Source organism: Actinia tenebrosa, unplaced genomic scaffold (assembly GCF_029948245.1).
Source record: "Actinia tenebrosa isolate PJP-AT-01 unplaced genomic scaffold, QUT_ActTen_1.0 PGA_scaffold7__59_contigs__length_16204524, whole genome shotgun sequence".
Classification (NCBI taxonomy): Eukaryota; Metazoa; Cnidaria; class Anthozoa; order Actiniaria; family Actiniidae; genus Actinia; species Actinia tenebrosa.
Window position 1 is genome coordinate 8,373,618 of NW_028292584.1, and position 15,682 is coordinate 8,389,299.

Here is a 15,682-nt window from a genome sequence, read left to right on the forward strand (position 1 = left end):
TTGTCGGCTTTGAAATATTACTTAAAATGTTATTAATGTACTTACGGCACTGAGTAATTCCAAAACACACAGATGTACTCAGAACGATTCACCTAAAAAATATAAATAGTGGCAACATCAAACACGCTGCAATAATGGTGAGTTGTGTTTGAAGAGAATATTTGGAATAGAAAATAAACCTATTGCACACAGTATAGCAACGGAGCGGCTGATTCAGAAATTGACTAAAAATATTCATCTTTTTAAATCCAAGGGAATTCTTTTAAAGTAAAACGTTTTTTCACTAATACAAGACGAAAACTCGATCTCCACTGCAGTTCTTGAGAAAGTGGTTGCTGACTTACGTGTCGGTTTAAGAAAGTTATCTTTATTGGATCCACCAACTGCACATCTTCCATGCCTGGCATTCTGACGGATACTACATCTGAGTTCACTTCCACATTGTATTTACTGTCGCTGAAGGGAATGATTGGGTATTAGATGGTTTAGTAGCTATAAGACGGATATGCTTTGTACACAATGATGAATGTAAAGAGATATGTATTCGCATCACCAAAATCATCATCACCATCACCATCATCATGCCCATCTTCATCAACACCACCACCACCACCATCATCGTCATCCTCCGCATCATCATTATCATCATCATCATCCACATCGTGACAATTATCATCATTATTATCATTATCATCACCATCTTCCTCCTCGTCATCATCATTATCTACTTCGTGAACATTATCATCATTATCTACTTCGTGAACATTATCATCATCATTATCATCCTCCTCCTCCTCCTCATTATTCACTTCGTGAAAATTATCATCATCATTATTATTATCATCATCATCATCATCAGTTTCACCATCTGCATCACTACCACCATCATCACTATCATATAATATTCACTATAATCACCATCACCATTATCTAAATCATCATCATCAACATTACCACTATCACCATCACCAGCAAGAAAGCAAAATGTCTTACCTGATTTTAGCATCAAAGGACTTCGGCAAAAGGTCCCCAATGTTACGAATGACCATGTAACCAACAGCAGCATTTCGTTCCAATACTAAAAACATAGTAAAAACCAGGTTTCGATGAATAATAACAAATAAAAAAATATCAACGTAACAACAGTGCCAAAGCAGTTGAGCCCTTATAAAGAGGGGTACATATTCCGCAATCCACTGCTATTACAAAATGCGACCATTTTTATTATCTCTGATGTATAGCTATAATGTAGTTACGTCAAAATCATTTTCCTAATTATAAACTGTAGACCTTTTTCTCAGGGGTGAGCGCGCTTATCTAGATGTAAGAAAACATTTTCAAGTCACGAAGCAAGAAAGGAGCGGGTCTCTTCAAATGAAAATAAGCTAAAAAATTGTTTTAAAAATAATTTTCAATCAAAGTGTTTCGAAAGTAAGTTTTTCGTTCAAAAGAAACGAATATCGTTGTTGATTTTGTGGTCCATCAAGTTGAATGCCTATACAACCTTTAGAAAGCGTTTTTACAACCATTGTCTCACTAAGATTACAAGTCAATGAAAAAGAGTTTCCTATTTTGGCATTGACTGTTATTTGTTAGTATGTACAAGGGAAGCAATGCTATAGATAGAAATGACAGTTAGTAGTCTATCAAGAGACATTTACGGGTTTTACCTTTATGTCCTGGTGCTGTAAAGAGAGTACTTGGCAACATGACTCTGGTACTAACAATCGACCAATCTTTAGAGTAAGCTGCGAAGGTAGTTTGACTGGGTGGAAACAACGTGGTTTCAAAATTCTTTATCATGACTGGATCCAGCTCCATCACTGCAATAACAAAGCAGTCAAAAATTGAAAGATCTGGTGAGATCTTGTATTAATCAAATCTAAAAAATAGCCTTCAGTGATGGGCAAATACTACCACATGCTCAATCATCGATTACTGAAGGTGACAATCAGGTGAACAAGATACTTACATATGTTAGGCGTAAGTACTGTGTAAGGAGGTATTATACTGCCTGTGCTTCGTCTGTAGCGGCCTCTTTTTAGGTGTGCTAGGTTATTAGCAAGCGTACCACTGAAGTTCTCCATCTTAAGCATCAAGTCAGCTGTGCCTGCAGAATTCTAATCAGAAAAGAATGATAAATGAGTACACTGGCTTGAAGCAGCACAAAAATATTAAAAACAACGATAAATAGAATGAATAGAATAAATAAAAAACTGAATCATTTTACGGAACAACTTGTCACACTCGCGTGTGGAGCGAACCTCAACGGAAGAGCCCTTTATTACGAGAAGTGATGGTTGTAAAAGATGTAAAATTAAAAAATAAAATAAATAAAAACCTTAAAAACCCTTTTGCTTTGTTCTTTTTGCTATTGATCACTGGGGGAAATTTAGGTGAAACGCCAATAAACCGTAATCAAACATCTCAGCTGTACATTTTTAATAATGAGAATATTAATATAAAATGAAGAAAAAGCTTGATCTTTTTACGGGATAAAGTTATTACGGTATAAGTTTTGGTGTTTGAAAGCCTAGTTTCTTCATCTAATATAAGGAACAGTTCGTTGACTGTCTCATCTTCCTACTAGACTCAAGGGCTTCAAATGCCGTTTTTCATACAAGAGAGCATGTACATCAATGTAATGATAATAACATGTTGTTTCTACTTATTTTAATATACTAAGCCGGTTCTCATAGGATCCCTTACGAATCAATTAATCTTCACAAAATTACTGATTAATTTTCTTCCCTCGCTCTCAAACATCTGCTACATATCATATGCTCCAGAAAGAAATGTAATCGTTGATGCTGAGAAAAGCAATGGCTCTCTCTTGTTCGAGCGATATGGAAATCGAAATCCTATATTCTACCAGAATCTTTGGTGTTATCGTTTGCACCACTTCAGCCATTCCGATCATATTGCTAAACGCTTTGGTCCTTATTGCCGTATGGAAAACCCCTGCCCTTCACAAACCATCACAAATCCTCCTGGCAAACCTTGCCTTGACAGATCTTTTGGTTGGTGTTTTTGCATGCCCTTACATGGCATATCTCCCCCTTGCCATCATCAACAAATGGTATACATTCTTTTGCTATTTCTTCAAGATTTTTTTAGGTCTCATTTACATCCTCGCTGGAATGAGTCTTTACACTTTAGATATTATTAGTATTGACCGATTTCTGGCTGTCAAGCTCAAGTTAACCTATGGAACAGTTGTCACCAACAAACGTCTCATCATTGCTTTATCGTTTGGTTGGCTCGTCAGTGCCATTTTATACGTTTTCGCTATTCTGTTTTTTGAAACCATTCCATGGAGTGTAGTATCATTATTTCTTGCCGTGTATATTGCTGTGTTTCTATGCACGACCACAATATTTTACTCAATGGCCTTTTACCAGTTAAAGAAATTGTCTTCACAAGTGTCTACAAGCGACCCCAACGACCCTGGTCCCAATGCAACGCCAACCTTTGATGTCAACAAATATCGACGATCTTTGCACACCATGATTGTTGTTCTTCTCGCACTCTTTATTTTCTTTTTGCCACATTGTTGTACTGCAGCTATACGAAGTGCTTTCCCAAGTTAGATTATTAAACAATTGAGTATTCTTACAGGACTTTTTTCGGTCTTTAATTCTTGTGTTAATCCCCTTCTATACTTATGGCGAATGAAAGACCTTAGACAAGCTGTTAAAACTACAGTAAGAGGATTTTTGAGACTTTAGTCTTAATAGGCAGCTTGACGGCTGTTATCTACAACTTAATAAGGAACATCCAGTGATTAACCACACCGCGGATATCATCATCATCTGCACTGACAAATCCTGTAAAAAATATATCTACAGCTGAGAGTATGTCGTCCACATATGTTTAGGTGCATTCTATCTAGCGTGATAGTAATCAATCAATCAGTCAATCAATCAATACTTTATTTGCTTAATCAAATATAAATAAACTATTACTACTAAATATATCGGCAGCCTAAGCCCGATTTGGACCTGCTGGAAATACTAAGAGTTAAAAATAAATATCTAGTAATAAAAAACTAATCTAAATAATATAATCTAAGAATTTAAACCTTACAAATACGAATAAGAATAAATAAATAACTAAAAAATAAAATTTATTATGATAAATAAATAATAGATAGTAAATAACATCCTAATAAGATTTTAACTACAAACTCGTTTCTTCGTTGCCAGATTGACAAATAGATTAAGAATAACGAAATGATTGAAAATAATGTATTTAGTCGTTTAAGCGCCCCCCCCCCCCCTAATAAACGCCGCCCAACAGGATAAAACAAGAGCGAGTGCTTCCTGTATTTCTATGTGATTCAGCTTTTCAAATGTAACGTTGTCTTCAATCGTTTCTTTTAAAGTAGCGTTCACGTATATTTGCCGTTTTGATAGGAGAAAATGAATAGCAATCAAGATCTTATGGAAAATTTAACGCAGTTGTTCTGGTTTTTCATGCGATACCATCTCGTATTCGTTATGTCAATCAGCGCGCGCATTTACGATAATCTATAACCGTGATTGGATGATTTATATGATCAATCTACTGCTTACACGGCCCAGTGGGAAAAAAGTTTCGAAACCTTTGTAGCGATTTCAGTCTACGCATCATTCCCCATTAAAATGTTCTGATTGAATTTGTAGTTGTTGACGTCATACCTCGTGCCATGATGGATGACTTAAAGTGCTTATAACCCTTTAAACAATATTTTCAGAATCGATTCTTTAAAATTACATAGTGAATAGTTGAGTGTGAAAATATTTCGTCATTTGAGGGTGGGGTCTTTAAGATACAAAGGTTTATATTCCCAAAATGTTAATGACTATGACGTACCATAAGGCATCATTTATTAATATACAGCACTGCTCTCGTTCTGGAATACAGTATTTTAAAAGCATCACCCTTTTACTTGTGACATACAAAGGTTCCTGCAAATTTGTTATCAAAAAATGCCCAGCGTTCAATATTAAAAGTTACCACAAAATAACTCAATTCCTTTATGTTACGTCATAGTCATTAACATATTGGATATAAAAATCTTAATAACTTAAATACCCCCATTCACACCAAGGCTTAAACATGTTTAAAAGTGGTTTAACTAAACAGGTTTGGAAAACTATCTACGAACCCTGCGCAATAGTTGGTGAAATAATGCATGTAAACTATTCTTTGTCTTGCTCTGACAATATTTTAGAAAGTTTCATTATTTTGTAGGTTTCTAGTTTCTCAATTTTTTCCTAATGAAAACATAGTTTAACTAAACACGTTTAGGCGTGAATGGGGTAAAAGACTCGACACTCAAGTGTTCTATTCACTATTCACTACCTAAAGATTAATCCCGAAATTATTGTGTAAAGGCTCAAAAGCACTTTAAATAACGGATTTCTTTTTCCCTGCTGTCAACCAACATGGCGGGCATGCATTTTGTACTTTTATTCTCATGGGAAAGGATGCAACCTGCCACCCATCCGGTTTCAAAGCAAACTTTTTTTGATCCCTTATACGGGTTATTCATAAACAAGTAAAAACTAGCGAAAGAAACCGACGTTTGTACTATTTTTACATACATTTAAGAAGCGTTGTTAAAAGAATACTTTGGCACGGACGGAGTTATGGTTATTGCTCTAAGGAATAATTTAGCATAGACGTGACTCGTACAAAGACTGTTCACACTGAAAAATTAATCAGACTAAAATATGAGTTTTTTATGCGAGGCATTGTCGCGGACGGAGTTATGGCTATTGATCTAAAAAAATAACTTAGTATAGACGTGACTCGCACAAAGACTGTTCACACTGAAAAATTAATCAGACTAAAATATGAGTTTCTTATGCGAGGCATTGTCGCGGACGGAGTTATGGCTATTGATCTAAAAAAATAACTTAGTATAGAAGTGACTCGCACAAAGACTGTTCACACTGAAAAATTAATCAGACTAAAATATGAGTTTTTTATGTGAGGCATTGTCGCGGACGGAGTTATGGCTATTGATCTAAAAAAATAACTTAGTATAGACGTGACTCGCACAAAGACTGTTCACACTGAAAAATTAATAAGACTAAAATATATGAATTTCTTATGCGAGGCATTGTCAAACAAACATCTGACCATTGCCATTGTCAGTTCTTTCATCAGTATTCTATACCACTGCATGTCATTCTTACCTCCATTTTAAGAATAAAAAAACCATTTGATTATTAAGGTAACTTGGTAACTCGCTACGCGCAAAACACTAATACAAGCACTTGCAGATTTCAAACTGAACGCATAAGAATGAAAATGCTCTGTTCTTTTGGCCTTGAAGTCCATGTAATGTTTTACAGTCGGGTGTTTCTCACAATTGCTTACTCAGTTATGGCTGTAACAGCGACGTTACTGAATATCATGGTTTTAGTAACACTTTGGAAGACACCTTGTCTTCAAAGACCATCACAAGTTCTCCTAGCAAATCTCGCCTTCACAGACCTTTTGACAGCAGCAATCTTTTGCCCAATTCTAGCATTTTCGAATGTAGCAGTAATTAAGCAGTGGCAAAGTATTTTTTGCGATGTCTGGCTCATTACTGCACCGTTTGTTGTTTGCTTCGGTGGAATGAATCTTTATACTTTAACAGTAGTTGGAATAGATCGTTTCCTTGCTATCAAAAAAAAATTCTCATATCGGACGATTGTAACAAACAGACGCACCATGAAAATCTTGATGGCCGGCTGGTTCATAGATATAGCTTTACAAGGCATCTTCATATTCCTGTTTTACAAAAGTGCCGTATCACTACGATCATACATCACAGTTGCAGCCGTGTTTATAGCGTTGCTGCTTTGCATTCTGACGACATTCTATTCGATGGCTTTCTACCATCTAAAGAAAGTATCTTCACGAGTATCTATGGGGAACACAAACGAACCGACGGCTCCCAATGAAGCGCCAAAGTTTGATGTGACCAAATATCGAAGAACTTTTAAAACTATCATTATTGTTGTTGCTGCTGTTTTTCTTTGCTATTCGCCATATGCATGTATTCTAACTTTAAAAACGATGATACCGAACGAATCAGTAATGGAGAATTGGATTCAGTTTGGTCAAATACTTATGATAGGTCGTTCTGTTATCAATCCCCTGATATATTTATGGCGCATGGAAGATCTTAGGCAATCGGCTAGGTCTGTGATTAATAGACACTTTTAAGAGTCTATCCTCATTAACGTAGAATATTAGGTGAAAAATCTGAAATTTATTATAACGAAAGCATTAAAAATACGATGAACCCATTAATTACAGAAGCATTACGTCTTGTGTGTTATCTATTGACAGAACTATTTGCATTTCAATATTGGGACTTCTAGCTAATCGACGCAGAGAAATTTTAAGACTGAAGTAGGAACGAAATGTTTAATATCATGTAAGAACGATTCTAAAGCCTCGGCGTTCCTAAAAGTTGGCAAGATCGAAAGAAATAAAAGATCTCAAATATAAATACCGAAATAAAGCTAAACAACCTCTTGAACAACTTTCAATGTAATAACTACCATTTTTATCTCAAATAACGCATGAAATAGTTTTTTTCACAAACTAAACGCTGCAGCGCCCCGCAATTGTGTCGCTTGAGAAGGCATAACTTGACAACATAACAGGTGCAATTTGATCGAACGTCCTGGTCTCTCTGCTGTCATACACACGGCGCACTTCATTAATACTAATAATTATAGAGCTTCTCATTAATCCCATATAGGTAACTATCCAATTATTTTCTTAATTGGACAGGTCTTGTTGATATGGGATTAATTAGGCAGCTATATAATTAATAGGTAATGGGATTTCATGCTCCCCAATCGAGAAATAATTAGACTCGAAAAATTCCTCTGACTGCCAAATTGGACTCGGCCTACGGCCTCATCCAATTTTGGAAGTCCTCGTCCAATTATGGAGTCCTATTACATATACTTATTTAAAAAATGAAATCATATCGCAATGTTTAGATTTGGTCTTTTTTAAACAATTAACCAGAGATGCATTAAACTCAAGTTGTTAAGTATCCATTATATCCACCTTCGTCACTCTTCTTAAAATGTAAATGTTGTAATAATAAGTTATTGTTGAAAAAGAAGTCAAACATCGAATAGAAATCATCTCCAGCCTGAAGTATATTATGACGAATATCTGAAGACAGCTGTTTCGCTGCAGATCGTTGTGATTATATTTGCAGGCAGAAGTAAAAAACGACAAAGTAAAGCCAAAAAATCGCTTGTGACTGATATACGGTGGTGAATTTAACTTATCATTTTCCATTTATACGAAAAACTAACGATACGTTACTATCTGACGCTGATCGCCACTTGGTAACAGTTATGGACATCTCATGCTCTTTTGGTGTACAGCTGAAAAATCTGTTCGCCACTCGAATTTTTCTTGCTTCAGCATACGCAGTCATAGCAATACCAACATTTTTGCTCAATTTACTGGTTCTCGTTTCTATCTGGAAGACTCCATCGCTACACAGGCCATCACAAATCCTTCTTGCTAATCTTGCCTTGGCGGACTTGTTCATTGGAATAGCTGCTGATCCATACTTGGCTTTTAGCAACTTAGCTGTAATCAATGGATGGAATCATGCTGTCTGTCATTCCTGGATCATACTGGGAACCTTTGCACACTGCCTCGTTGTGATAGGTTTGTACACTTTGTCGGTTATCAGTATTGACAGATTTCTGGCTATCAAGCTTACGTTTACCTATCGAACAGTCGTTACCAACAAACGAGTTATATGCGCTCTATCTGCTGGCTGGTTTGTCATTGGCAGTCTCTACATTTTGGATGTGGTCTTACTTTTCAATGACGCACCTACATCAAAAGCATTTGCGATCTTTCTTATCCTTTATTTCGCCGTACTTCTCTGTATCATAACGCTCTTCTATTCCAAGGCTTTCTACCTATTAAAGAAAGTATCTTTACGAGTATCTAACGAACTGCCAGCTCCCAACCCATCAACAAACTTTGATGGTAACAAATATACAAAATCTTTTCGCACTATGTTTATTGTTCTTTTGGCCGGTTTTATCTTTTTCCTGCCATACCTGTGTTTCTCAGTTTTGGAGGGCACATTCAAAGACGTAGCTTTCTTTAGTCATTGCACACGAATAGGAGAACTTTTTGTAACAATTAATTCCCTCATCAATCCTTTGCTTTATTTATGGCGAATGAGAGATCTTAGACAAGCTGCTAAACAAACAGCTAAAAGATTCTTCAGCTTTTAGTCACTGCATCATGTCATAAACAGAAGACAATTATATTTCTGCTGGTGGCCATTATATTTGATTGGACATATAATCTGGTGTGCGGTAAGGGATGGACCATTTGATAATGCTTTGATAACAACCACTACAAGTATTTTTTTGTTTTTTTTGTTTTTTTTTTTGTTTTTGTTTTTGTTTTTGCTCCATATTTCTTTACCATAAAAGAGGTTGCGCGATATTTTTACGTATGAGAAGTGCTCGCTCGTTATTTTTTTTTTTGGTGCTAAACATGAAGAAGGAAGCGTAAAGAGTCAAAAGAGTCAAACGAGGCGTCGAGCGCGTTGGCCGACAAAGAAACAGAAAAAATCAGGTTAACCTGTCTACTAAATGTAAAAGATTAAATTTTAGACTAACTGTCATTATACCGCAAGCCAGGTGCCTATTTTCCAAGCAAAGTACATTATGAAGGGGCACTCTGAATTCTGATTTGGAACGGGCTCTGACAAGATGCTTTTAAATTTAATTTTAGCTTCGCCCGCATTTCCGTTATTACAATATCAAGACACTATGTACACGCAGATGTTTGGGTTTTTGATGTTCGCTCAATAAAAATAACTAAAGACAGAAAGGAAGGGAGAAAAAATGAAAGGAAGAGAGAGAAAGGAAGGAAGGAAGGAAGGAAAAAAAGAAAGAAGGAAGGAAGAATGAATGAATGAAAGAAAAGAAAAAAAAGAAAAAAAAAGAAAGTATTAAAGAAAGAGAAAAAGAAAAAAAGAAAGGAAAAAGAAAAGAAAAAAAAAAGAAAAGAAAAAAAAAAGAAAGAAAAAATGAAGAAAGGAGGAAAGAAAAGAAAGAACAAAACTAAACAAAAAGACGAGTGGGATTAATAACATTATTAGGAAAAAATAAAATTAGCACAAAATAAAATGATAGCACTACGAAAATGTTATTAGTACCTACAAACTGAAACTACAAATCTAAAGTTTTCACACTGCGATATTGTAGTTGTAGCTGTAAAAGGGGCACTTATTGCAATCTCCTACTAAAGCTATAGCCTAACTGAGATAATTACACATAGTATCACTTACGAAAACGAATTTCACAAAGTAATATGAAAATTCGAAGAATTATATTGGGCTCATTGTATTTAGTGAATTGCTTTCCTATTTTAAATTCCAATTGATTTCGTAAGTAAAGTGCACGTTGCTTAAGATTTGGGGGGGGGGGGGGGGGGGGGAATGTTGCGAAAGAATATTTGTATAAGAAATTCAATCAATTGAAGGACTGACTTAAAGCAATTATATCTTCGCATTGTTCGCATCATAATGAAAATAAATGAAATAATTAAAAACACTTAAAAGTGAAGGTAGAACAAAGAAAACAAATTTGAAACATTGAAAGAGATAGCAGATGGCGATCCGCAGATGAAGAACAAGGGGATAAAAGTTAAGATCCGAAGGTAGAGAAAATGTCGGTCTCTTGTAACACAAGCCAAGAATTTCTCGCAGTGTCTTCAGCACGGGTTTATCTCGCCGTGGCTAACGTAATATTGGCAGTACCAATAGTTCTGCTTAACCTCTCGGTACTTGTAGCTATCTGGAAGACGCCTGCGCTGCACAAACCATCGCAACTCCTCCTCGCCAACCTTGCCCTGACGGATTTCTTGATTGGAATGGTTTATTGCCCTTTAGCAGCAATTTCAATTGCTGTGGCCGAGAGATGGGAGAATGTCTACTGCATTAGTCGAACGCTAGCACTATCTTTCTCCTTCTGCTTTGGTGGAGTGAACTTACTAACTTTAGTATACATCAGCATCGACCGCTTTCTCGCTATTAGGATTAAGTTTACGTATCGCAGCGTTGTTACAAACAAGCGTGTTATCCACATCTTGTTGGGCGGTTGGATTTACAACATCATGGCGGAGATTTCCATGAAGGTGTTCTTCGTTGAGACACCGAGAGAAATTTTCTTTCAACTTTCATCTTTGTACATAATTGCTCTTCTTGCAGCAGTGACTATATTCTATTCTATGTCATATTATCACTTGAAGAAAATGACCACTCAAGTATCGACAGGATCTCGTGACGAGCAGCTTCCCAACGGTGCTAGAAGTTTTAACGTCTCTAAGTACACAAGAAGTTTTCATACGATGATAATAGTTCTCTTAGCCGTCATTTTTTGCTATGTGCCTCATTCCATCTTCTTAACGATAGAAAACTTTCGAATTAAGATTCTTTCGAATTATGTTTCCCGCGTCAACGAATCGTTTACGATCATTCGTTCTATTCTCATCCCGTTGTTGTATTTATGGCGAATGAAAGAGCTGAGACTAGCAGCCATGGCTTGGGCTAAAAAAATTATAAGAATATGAGACTACAAATTGTAAATTGTATGCTTAATTTAACTGATTTGCTGTACTTTTGGGAAATAAACTATGGATTTTCCATATAGACTGTTTCCGCTATAGGCACTGCAATTCGATTTAACATTTTCAAGGTATTTTTTCGTTCTGTCCTTCATTCATTCAGTCATTCCTTCCGCTATCATTCACTGCTTTATCATGTATTCATTCTATCTTCTTTCTTTCTTTCCTCCTATCTTTTATTCATGTTTTCTTTTCTTTTCGAGTTCTCCTTTAGAAATTCCTCTCTACGAAAAATTGTAAGATGAATATAAAATATTAGAGAGACAAAGAAGTATGGTAACATCTATTGAAATGGCTGAAAATACTGAAAAAGTTGGATGCACTCATGAACAATTAAAAATTTTTTGAAGTATTTTCAAGCTCCCTTGTAAACCCAAAAAAGTACCTATATCTCTAATACTCTTTAAAGCATTATAATGATGACTTAGGCTTGTGCAAGACAGACCGCCTTCGTACTACCTTTGTACTACAAAGAGGTTCATCCTCGGCTCGTGAAGTATGGCGTCAGTATCATAATTTACGAGTGGTCTGATCTTCTACGAATTGCGAGAATTTCGGATGTTTCAGATGACTTTCTTCTCGGTCATGGAAGTGCCAACATTTTTCTCAACTTGCTTGTCCTGATGAGCATCTGGAAAACCTCTGCTCTTCATAAGCCATCTAAACGTTTTCTTTCCAGTTAGGCCTCAACAGATCTTCTGTACGGAGCAATCGTTATTCTGTTTTGCTGGTGTGTCTCAGTATACCTTGGCGGTAATCAGTGTGGATCGCTTCCTTGCTATTAAAATCAGATTTTCTTATCGATACAATGAGACGTGTTGTAGCTGTTCTTCTTGTTGGATGGCTAGGAGATTCATTAATAATGGGAGCTTCGTATCGATCGTTCTCGAACACAGAAATACGAAACTCCAGAAATAAAACAATCACAGGCATCAGTATCCTTCTTGCGCTAATAACATAATGTTGTTCCTTAGCATTTTACTTCCTTCACAAAATTACTCTGAACTGAAATCTATGAATACTGAAAACCAGGTTAACAAATCGATCTTTGATGTGTATGGATATCATACGACCTTGAAGACTATGATTCTTATTCTGGGCAAGGTTGTACGAAGCCTGGATGGCGCTATTCAACGGATAAATCTTATCCAGTGGATAAATTTACTGGATAACAGCATCGACTTATCCACTAGATAAGGATTTATCCGCCGGATAGCGCTATCCAGGCTTCGTACAACTGGGCCCTGGTGGTGGCGATTTTCTTTCATCTACCATATCCGTGATTTTTAATGATAGAAATATACGTTGTTGATAAACAAATTAGTGAAATTCTGATTCTTATCAGTGAAATACTACTGTAGACGAATGTAAAATCATTAATACAATGGAATGACTGAACTAAAGCTAATGTCAAAGCTACATTAAATGGAATCTTTGTAAGATAATGGAAATTGAAGAAGATTCATACGCTTTCAAAGGGTGCATGGTAGGACTCTTTACTTCGAGCATGATGTTTTCGTTAAGAAAGATCGAAAAAATATTATAACTGATAATTAATTTAAGTTATGAGTGGATGTCAGAATTCGATGGCTATTTTTGACTCGATACATAGATAAGTAAACTCAAAATCTTTTATGCACGATGTGTAAATAAGGACACTTGAGCACTTTAATACTCATTAGTGGCTTTGAAGCTAAACAAGATGAAGATCGGAAGTCCCCTTCGAAGGTGGCCATTACTTCTAGGTGGAAGATTGATATTTTAAAAAAAGATCACTTACTCGTTGTACGACATTCCAAACTTCTGCGTTGTCAGAATTAAACAACATGCTCGCAGCCTGGAATAAAATCTGCAACCAAAAACATTGTGTTGCTTGTGTTACTCATGTATCGTAATTATTGAATAAAATCCATAACTATTTATTACTGTTATTGTTATTGTTATCAACATCATCATCATGAATAATCATCTCAGATCATTTATCGATCATCATCATCGTCATCATCGAAATCCTCGTCAATGAACATGCATAATTATCATCATGAACCATCATCATCATCATCATCATGAACCATCATCATCATAATCATCATGAACCATCATCATCATAACCATCATGAACCATCAGCATCATAATCATCATGAACCATCATCATCATCATCATCATGAACCATCAGCATCATAATCATCATGAACCATCATCATCATCATCATCATGAACCATCATCATCATCATCATCATGAACCATCAGCATCATGAACCATCATCATCATGAACCATCATCATCATCATCATCGTCACGAACCATCAGCATCATCATCATCATGAACCATCATCATCATGAACCATCAGCATCATCATCATCATGAACCATCATCATCATCATCATCATTGGTCACATATATCACTATTTCTTACCTGGGCGAACTGGTGGTTTTTCGCTGAGACAAGAGTGCTCGCGTTCTGTTGACTTTCATAGTTGAACAGCACAGTGATGGTCCTCAGAGCGATTTCTATATCTTTAGGGTACAATCGCGTGGCTAGAATGATCGAAAGGTCTAGATCACGGACAAGTTCCATTGCTATTTCTGGTGACCATAAAAGCTCTTTCTTATCGAGATTTTTAAGCTGCAAAAAAATATATATTTCAAAATAATAATAAGCATGTGCGCGAATAATAAACGGATAGTGCAGTTTTCGTATGACTGTGAAAAATTCACGGCACGAACACGGCCATGACACGGCAAGGGATACGCCAGACCAATCACATTGCACGAGAACTTACTCTCCATCCAATCAAATACCCGGAACTCGGCATAAATACGGGGCGGACAAGGTCACGCCAAGGTCACGGCAATGCCAGACCAATCACATTGCGCATGAAAAAAATCAGCCAATTAAAATTCTAGAAAGCATCACGGTCACGGCACCTCACGCTTACGGCACTGAGCTTTTCACAGTCATACAAAAAATGCACTAATAAACGAACAATAAACGCACAAGACTTGACTGAAAGTTAAGTTAATACTTACCGTTCGCCGTAGATTGAGGAAGGAGTTTGATACGCAATCCATTAGGTTGGTTTTTCCCCATCCTTTGTCTTGGTCACAGTATCGAGTAGCAGTGCCTGCAAATATTTTAACAAAGGACCGCAGTTAGTTGCTACATAAAGATTGACACAAAGAGAAAATACTAGAGAGACCTAAGAGTCATTTACAGTAGAGTTATAGGATATGGTGATGTTACTGCTAGGGCTAAGTCTTCTGGAAAAATGATTTGTGCCTGGCATCAGAGTAACTTAGGCGAAAAGCACTGGAAAGACCTAAAAGTAGTTTGGATAAGGAAATGGTAACCGTACTATTAGGGCTAAATATTTTGTTCTTGGTGTCTTTTAAAGAAACAACTGAAAATAAAGACTTGTGCCTAGGACTAGGGACACCTTACCTGCGATTATACTGCTTCATCCTATTCTAAGAAGATAAGGACCCCGGGCAACATCAGTCCCTTAAGTCTACTCTCAAATCTCTGTCACGGCTGTTACAGCTGTCGTTAGGATTATTCAAGTTTAGATGTCTTAACAAAAATTCTGTTGCTTACCTGAAGCACCGAAAGGACATTTTTGCCTTGCTAACATGTTAAAGGTGCCTCTCTTCCACCACATATCTTCAGACATTGATCGTGGACACGATGTGTTGATAACTAATGAGAAATGTAGAAATAATTGATTTGATAAAATAAAAGAGGATAATGTAGAGAGTATAAATACGAAAGTAATAGAAAGTAATTGTTGAAGAAATAGAAAACGCGCGCGTGCTGTGTGCAGTTATAAAGCACGCGGGGGTTGGCAGAACACGAGAAAAGTTTTAGGAGAAGCACGGCAGGTAGCGTATTTTTATAAAATACAAATTACAATAACCGTTATTTTAGATAGGAATGACGCAACTGAAAGTGCGTGCGCGTGCTGTGTGCTCTCATAAAGAACGCGCTCACAACCAATCAGAACG

The 15,682-nt window shown here is 36.4% G+C and overlaps 2 protein-coding genes across 2 annotated transcripts in view; one reads left to right on the top strand and one right to left on the bottom strand.

Annotated features, from left to right (window-relative positions):
- LOC116295624 (cadherin EGF LAG seven-pass G-type receptor 2) overlaps positions 1-15,682 on the bottom strand; it is a 48,077-nt gene that overhangs the window by 16,927 nt on the left and 15,468 nt on the right. The window contains exons 11-19 of the mRNA XM_031703505.2: positions 15,276-15,377; positions 14,711-14,805; positions 14,097-14,306; positions 13,457-13,525; positions 1,973-2,120; positions 1,671-1,823; positions 994-1,078; positions 345-456; positions 46-92 (exon numbers count right to left, since the gene is read on the bottom strand). Of these exons, the coding sequence (XP_031559365.1) occupies positions 46-92; positions 345-456; positions 994-1,078; positions 1,671-1,823; positions 1,973-2,120; positions 13,457-13,525; positions 14,097-14,306; positions 14,711-14,805; positions 15,276-15,377 (1,021 nt within the window). The remainder of the gene's footprint in view (positions 1-45; positions 93-344; positions 457-993; positions 1,079-1,670; positions 1,824-1,972; positions 2,121-13,456; positions 13,526-14,096; positions 14,307-14,710; positions 14,806-15,275; positions 15,378-15,682) is intronic.
- Positions 8,367-9,599, top strand: LOC148905488 (adenosine receptor A3-like). Its single transcript, XM_089040216.1, has one exon. The coding sequence runs from the start codon at positions 8,367-8,369 to the stop codon at positions 9,270-9,272; it is 906 nt and encodes a 301-aa protein (XP_088896342.1). The 3' UTR covers positions 9,273-9,599.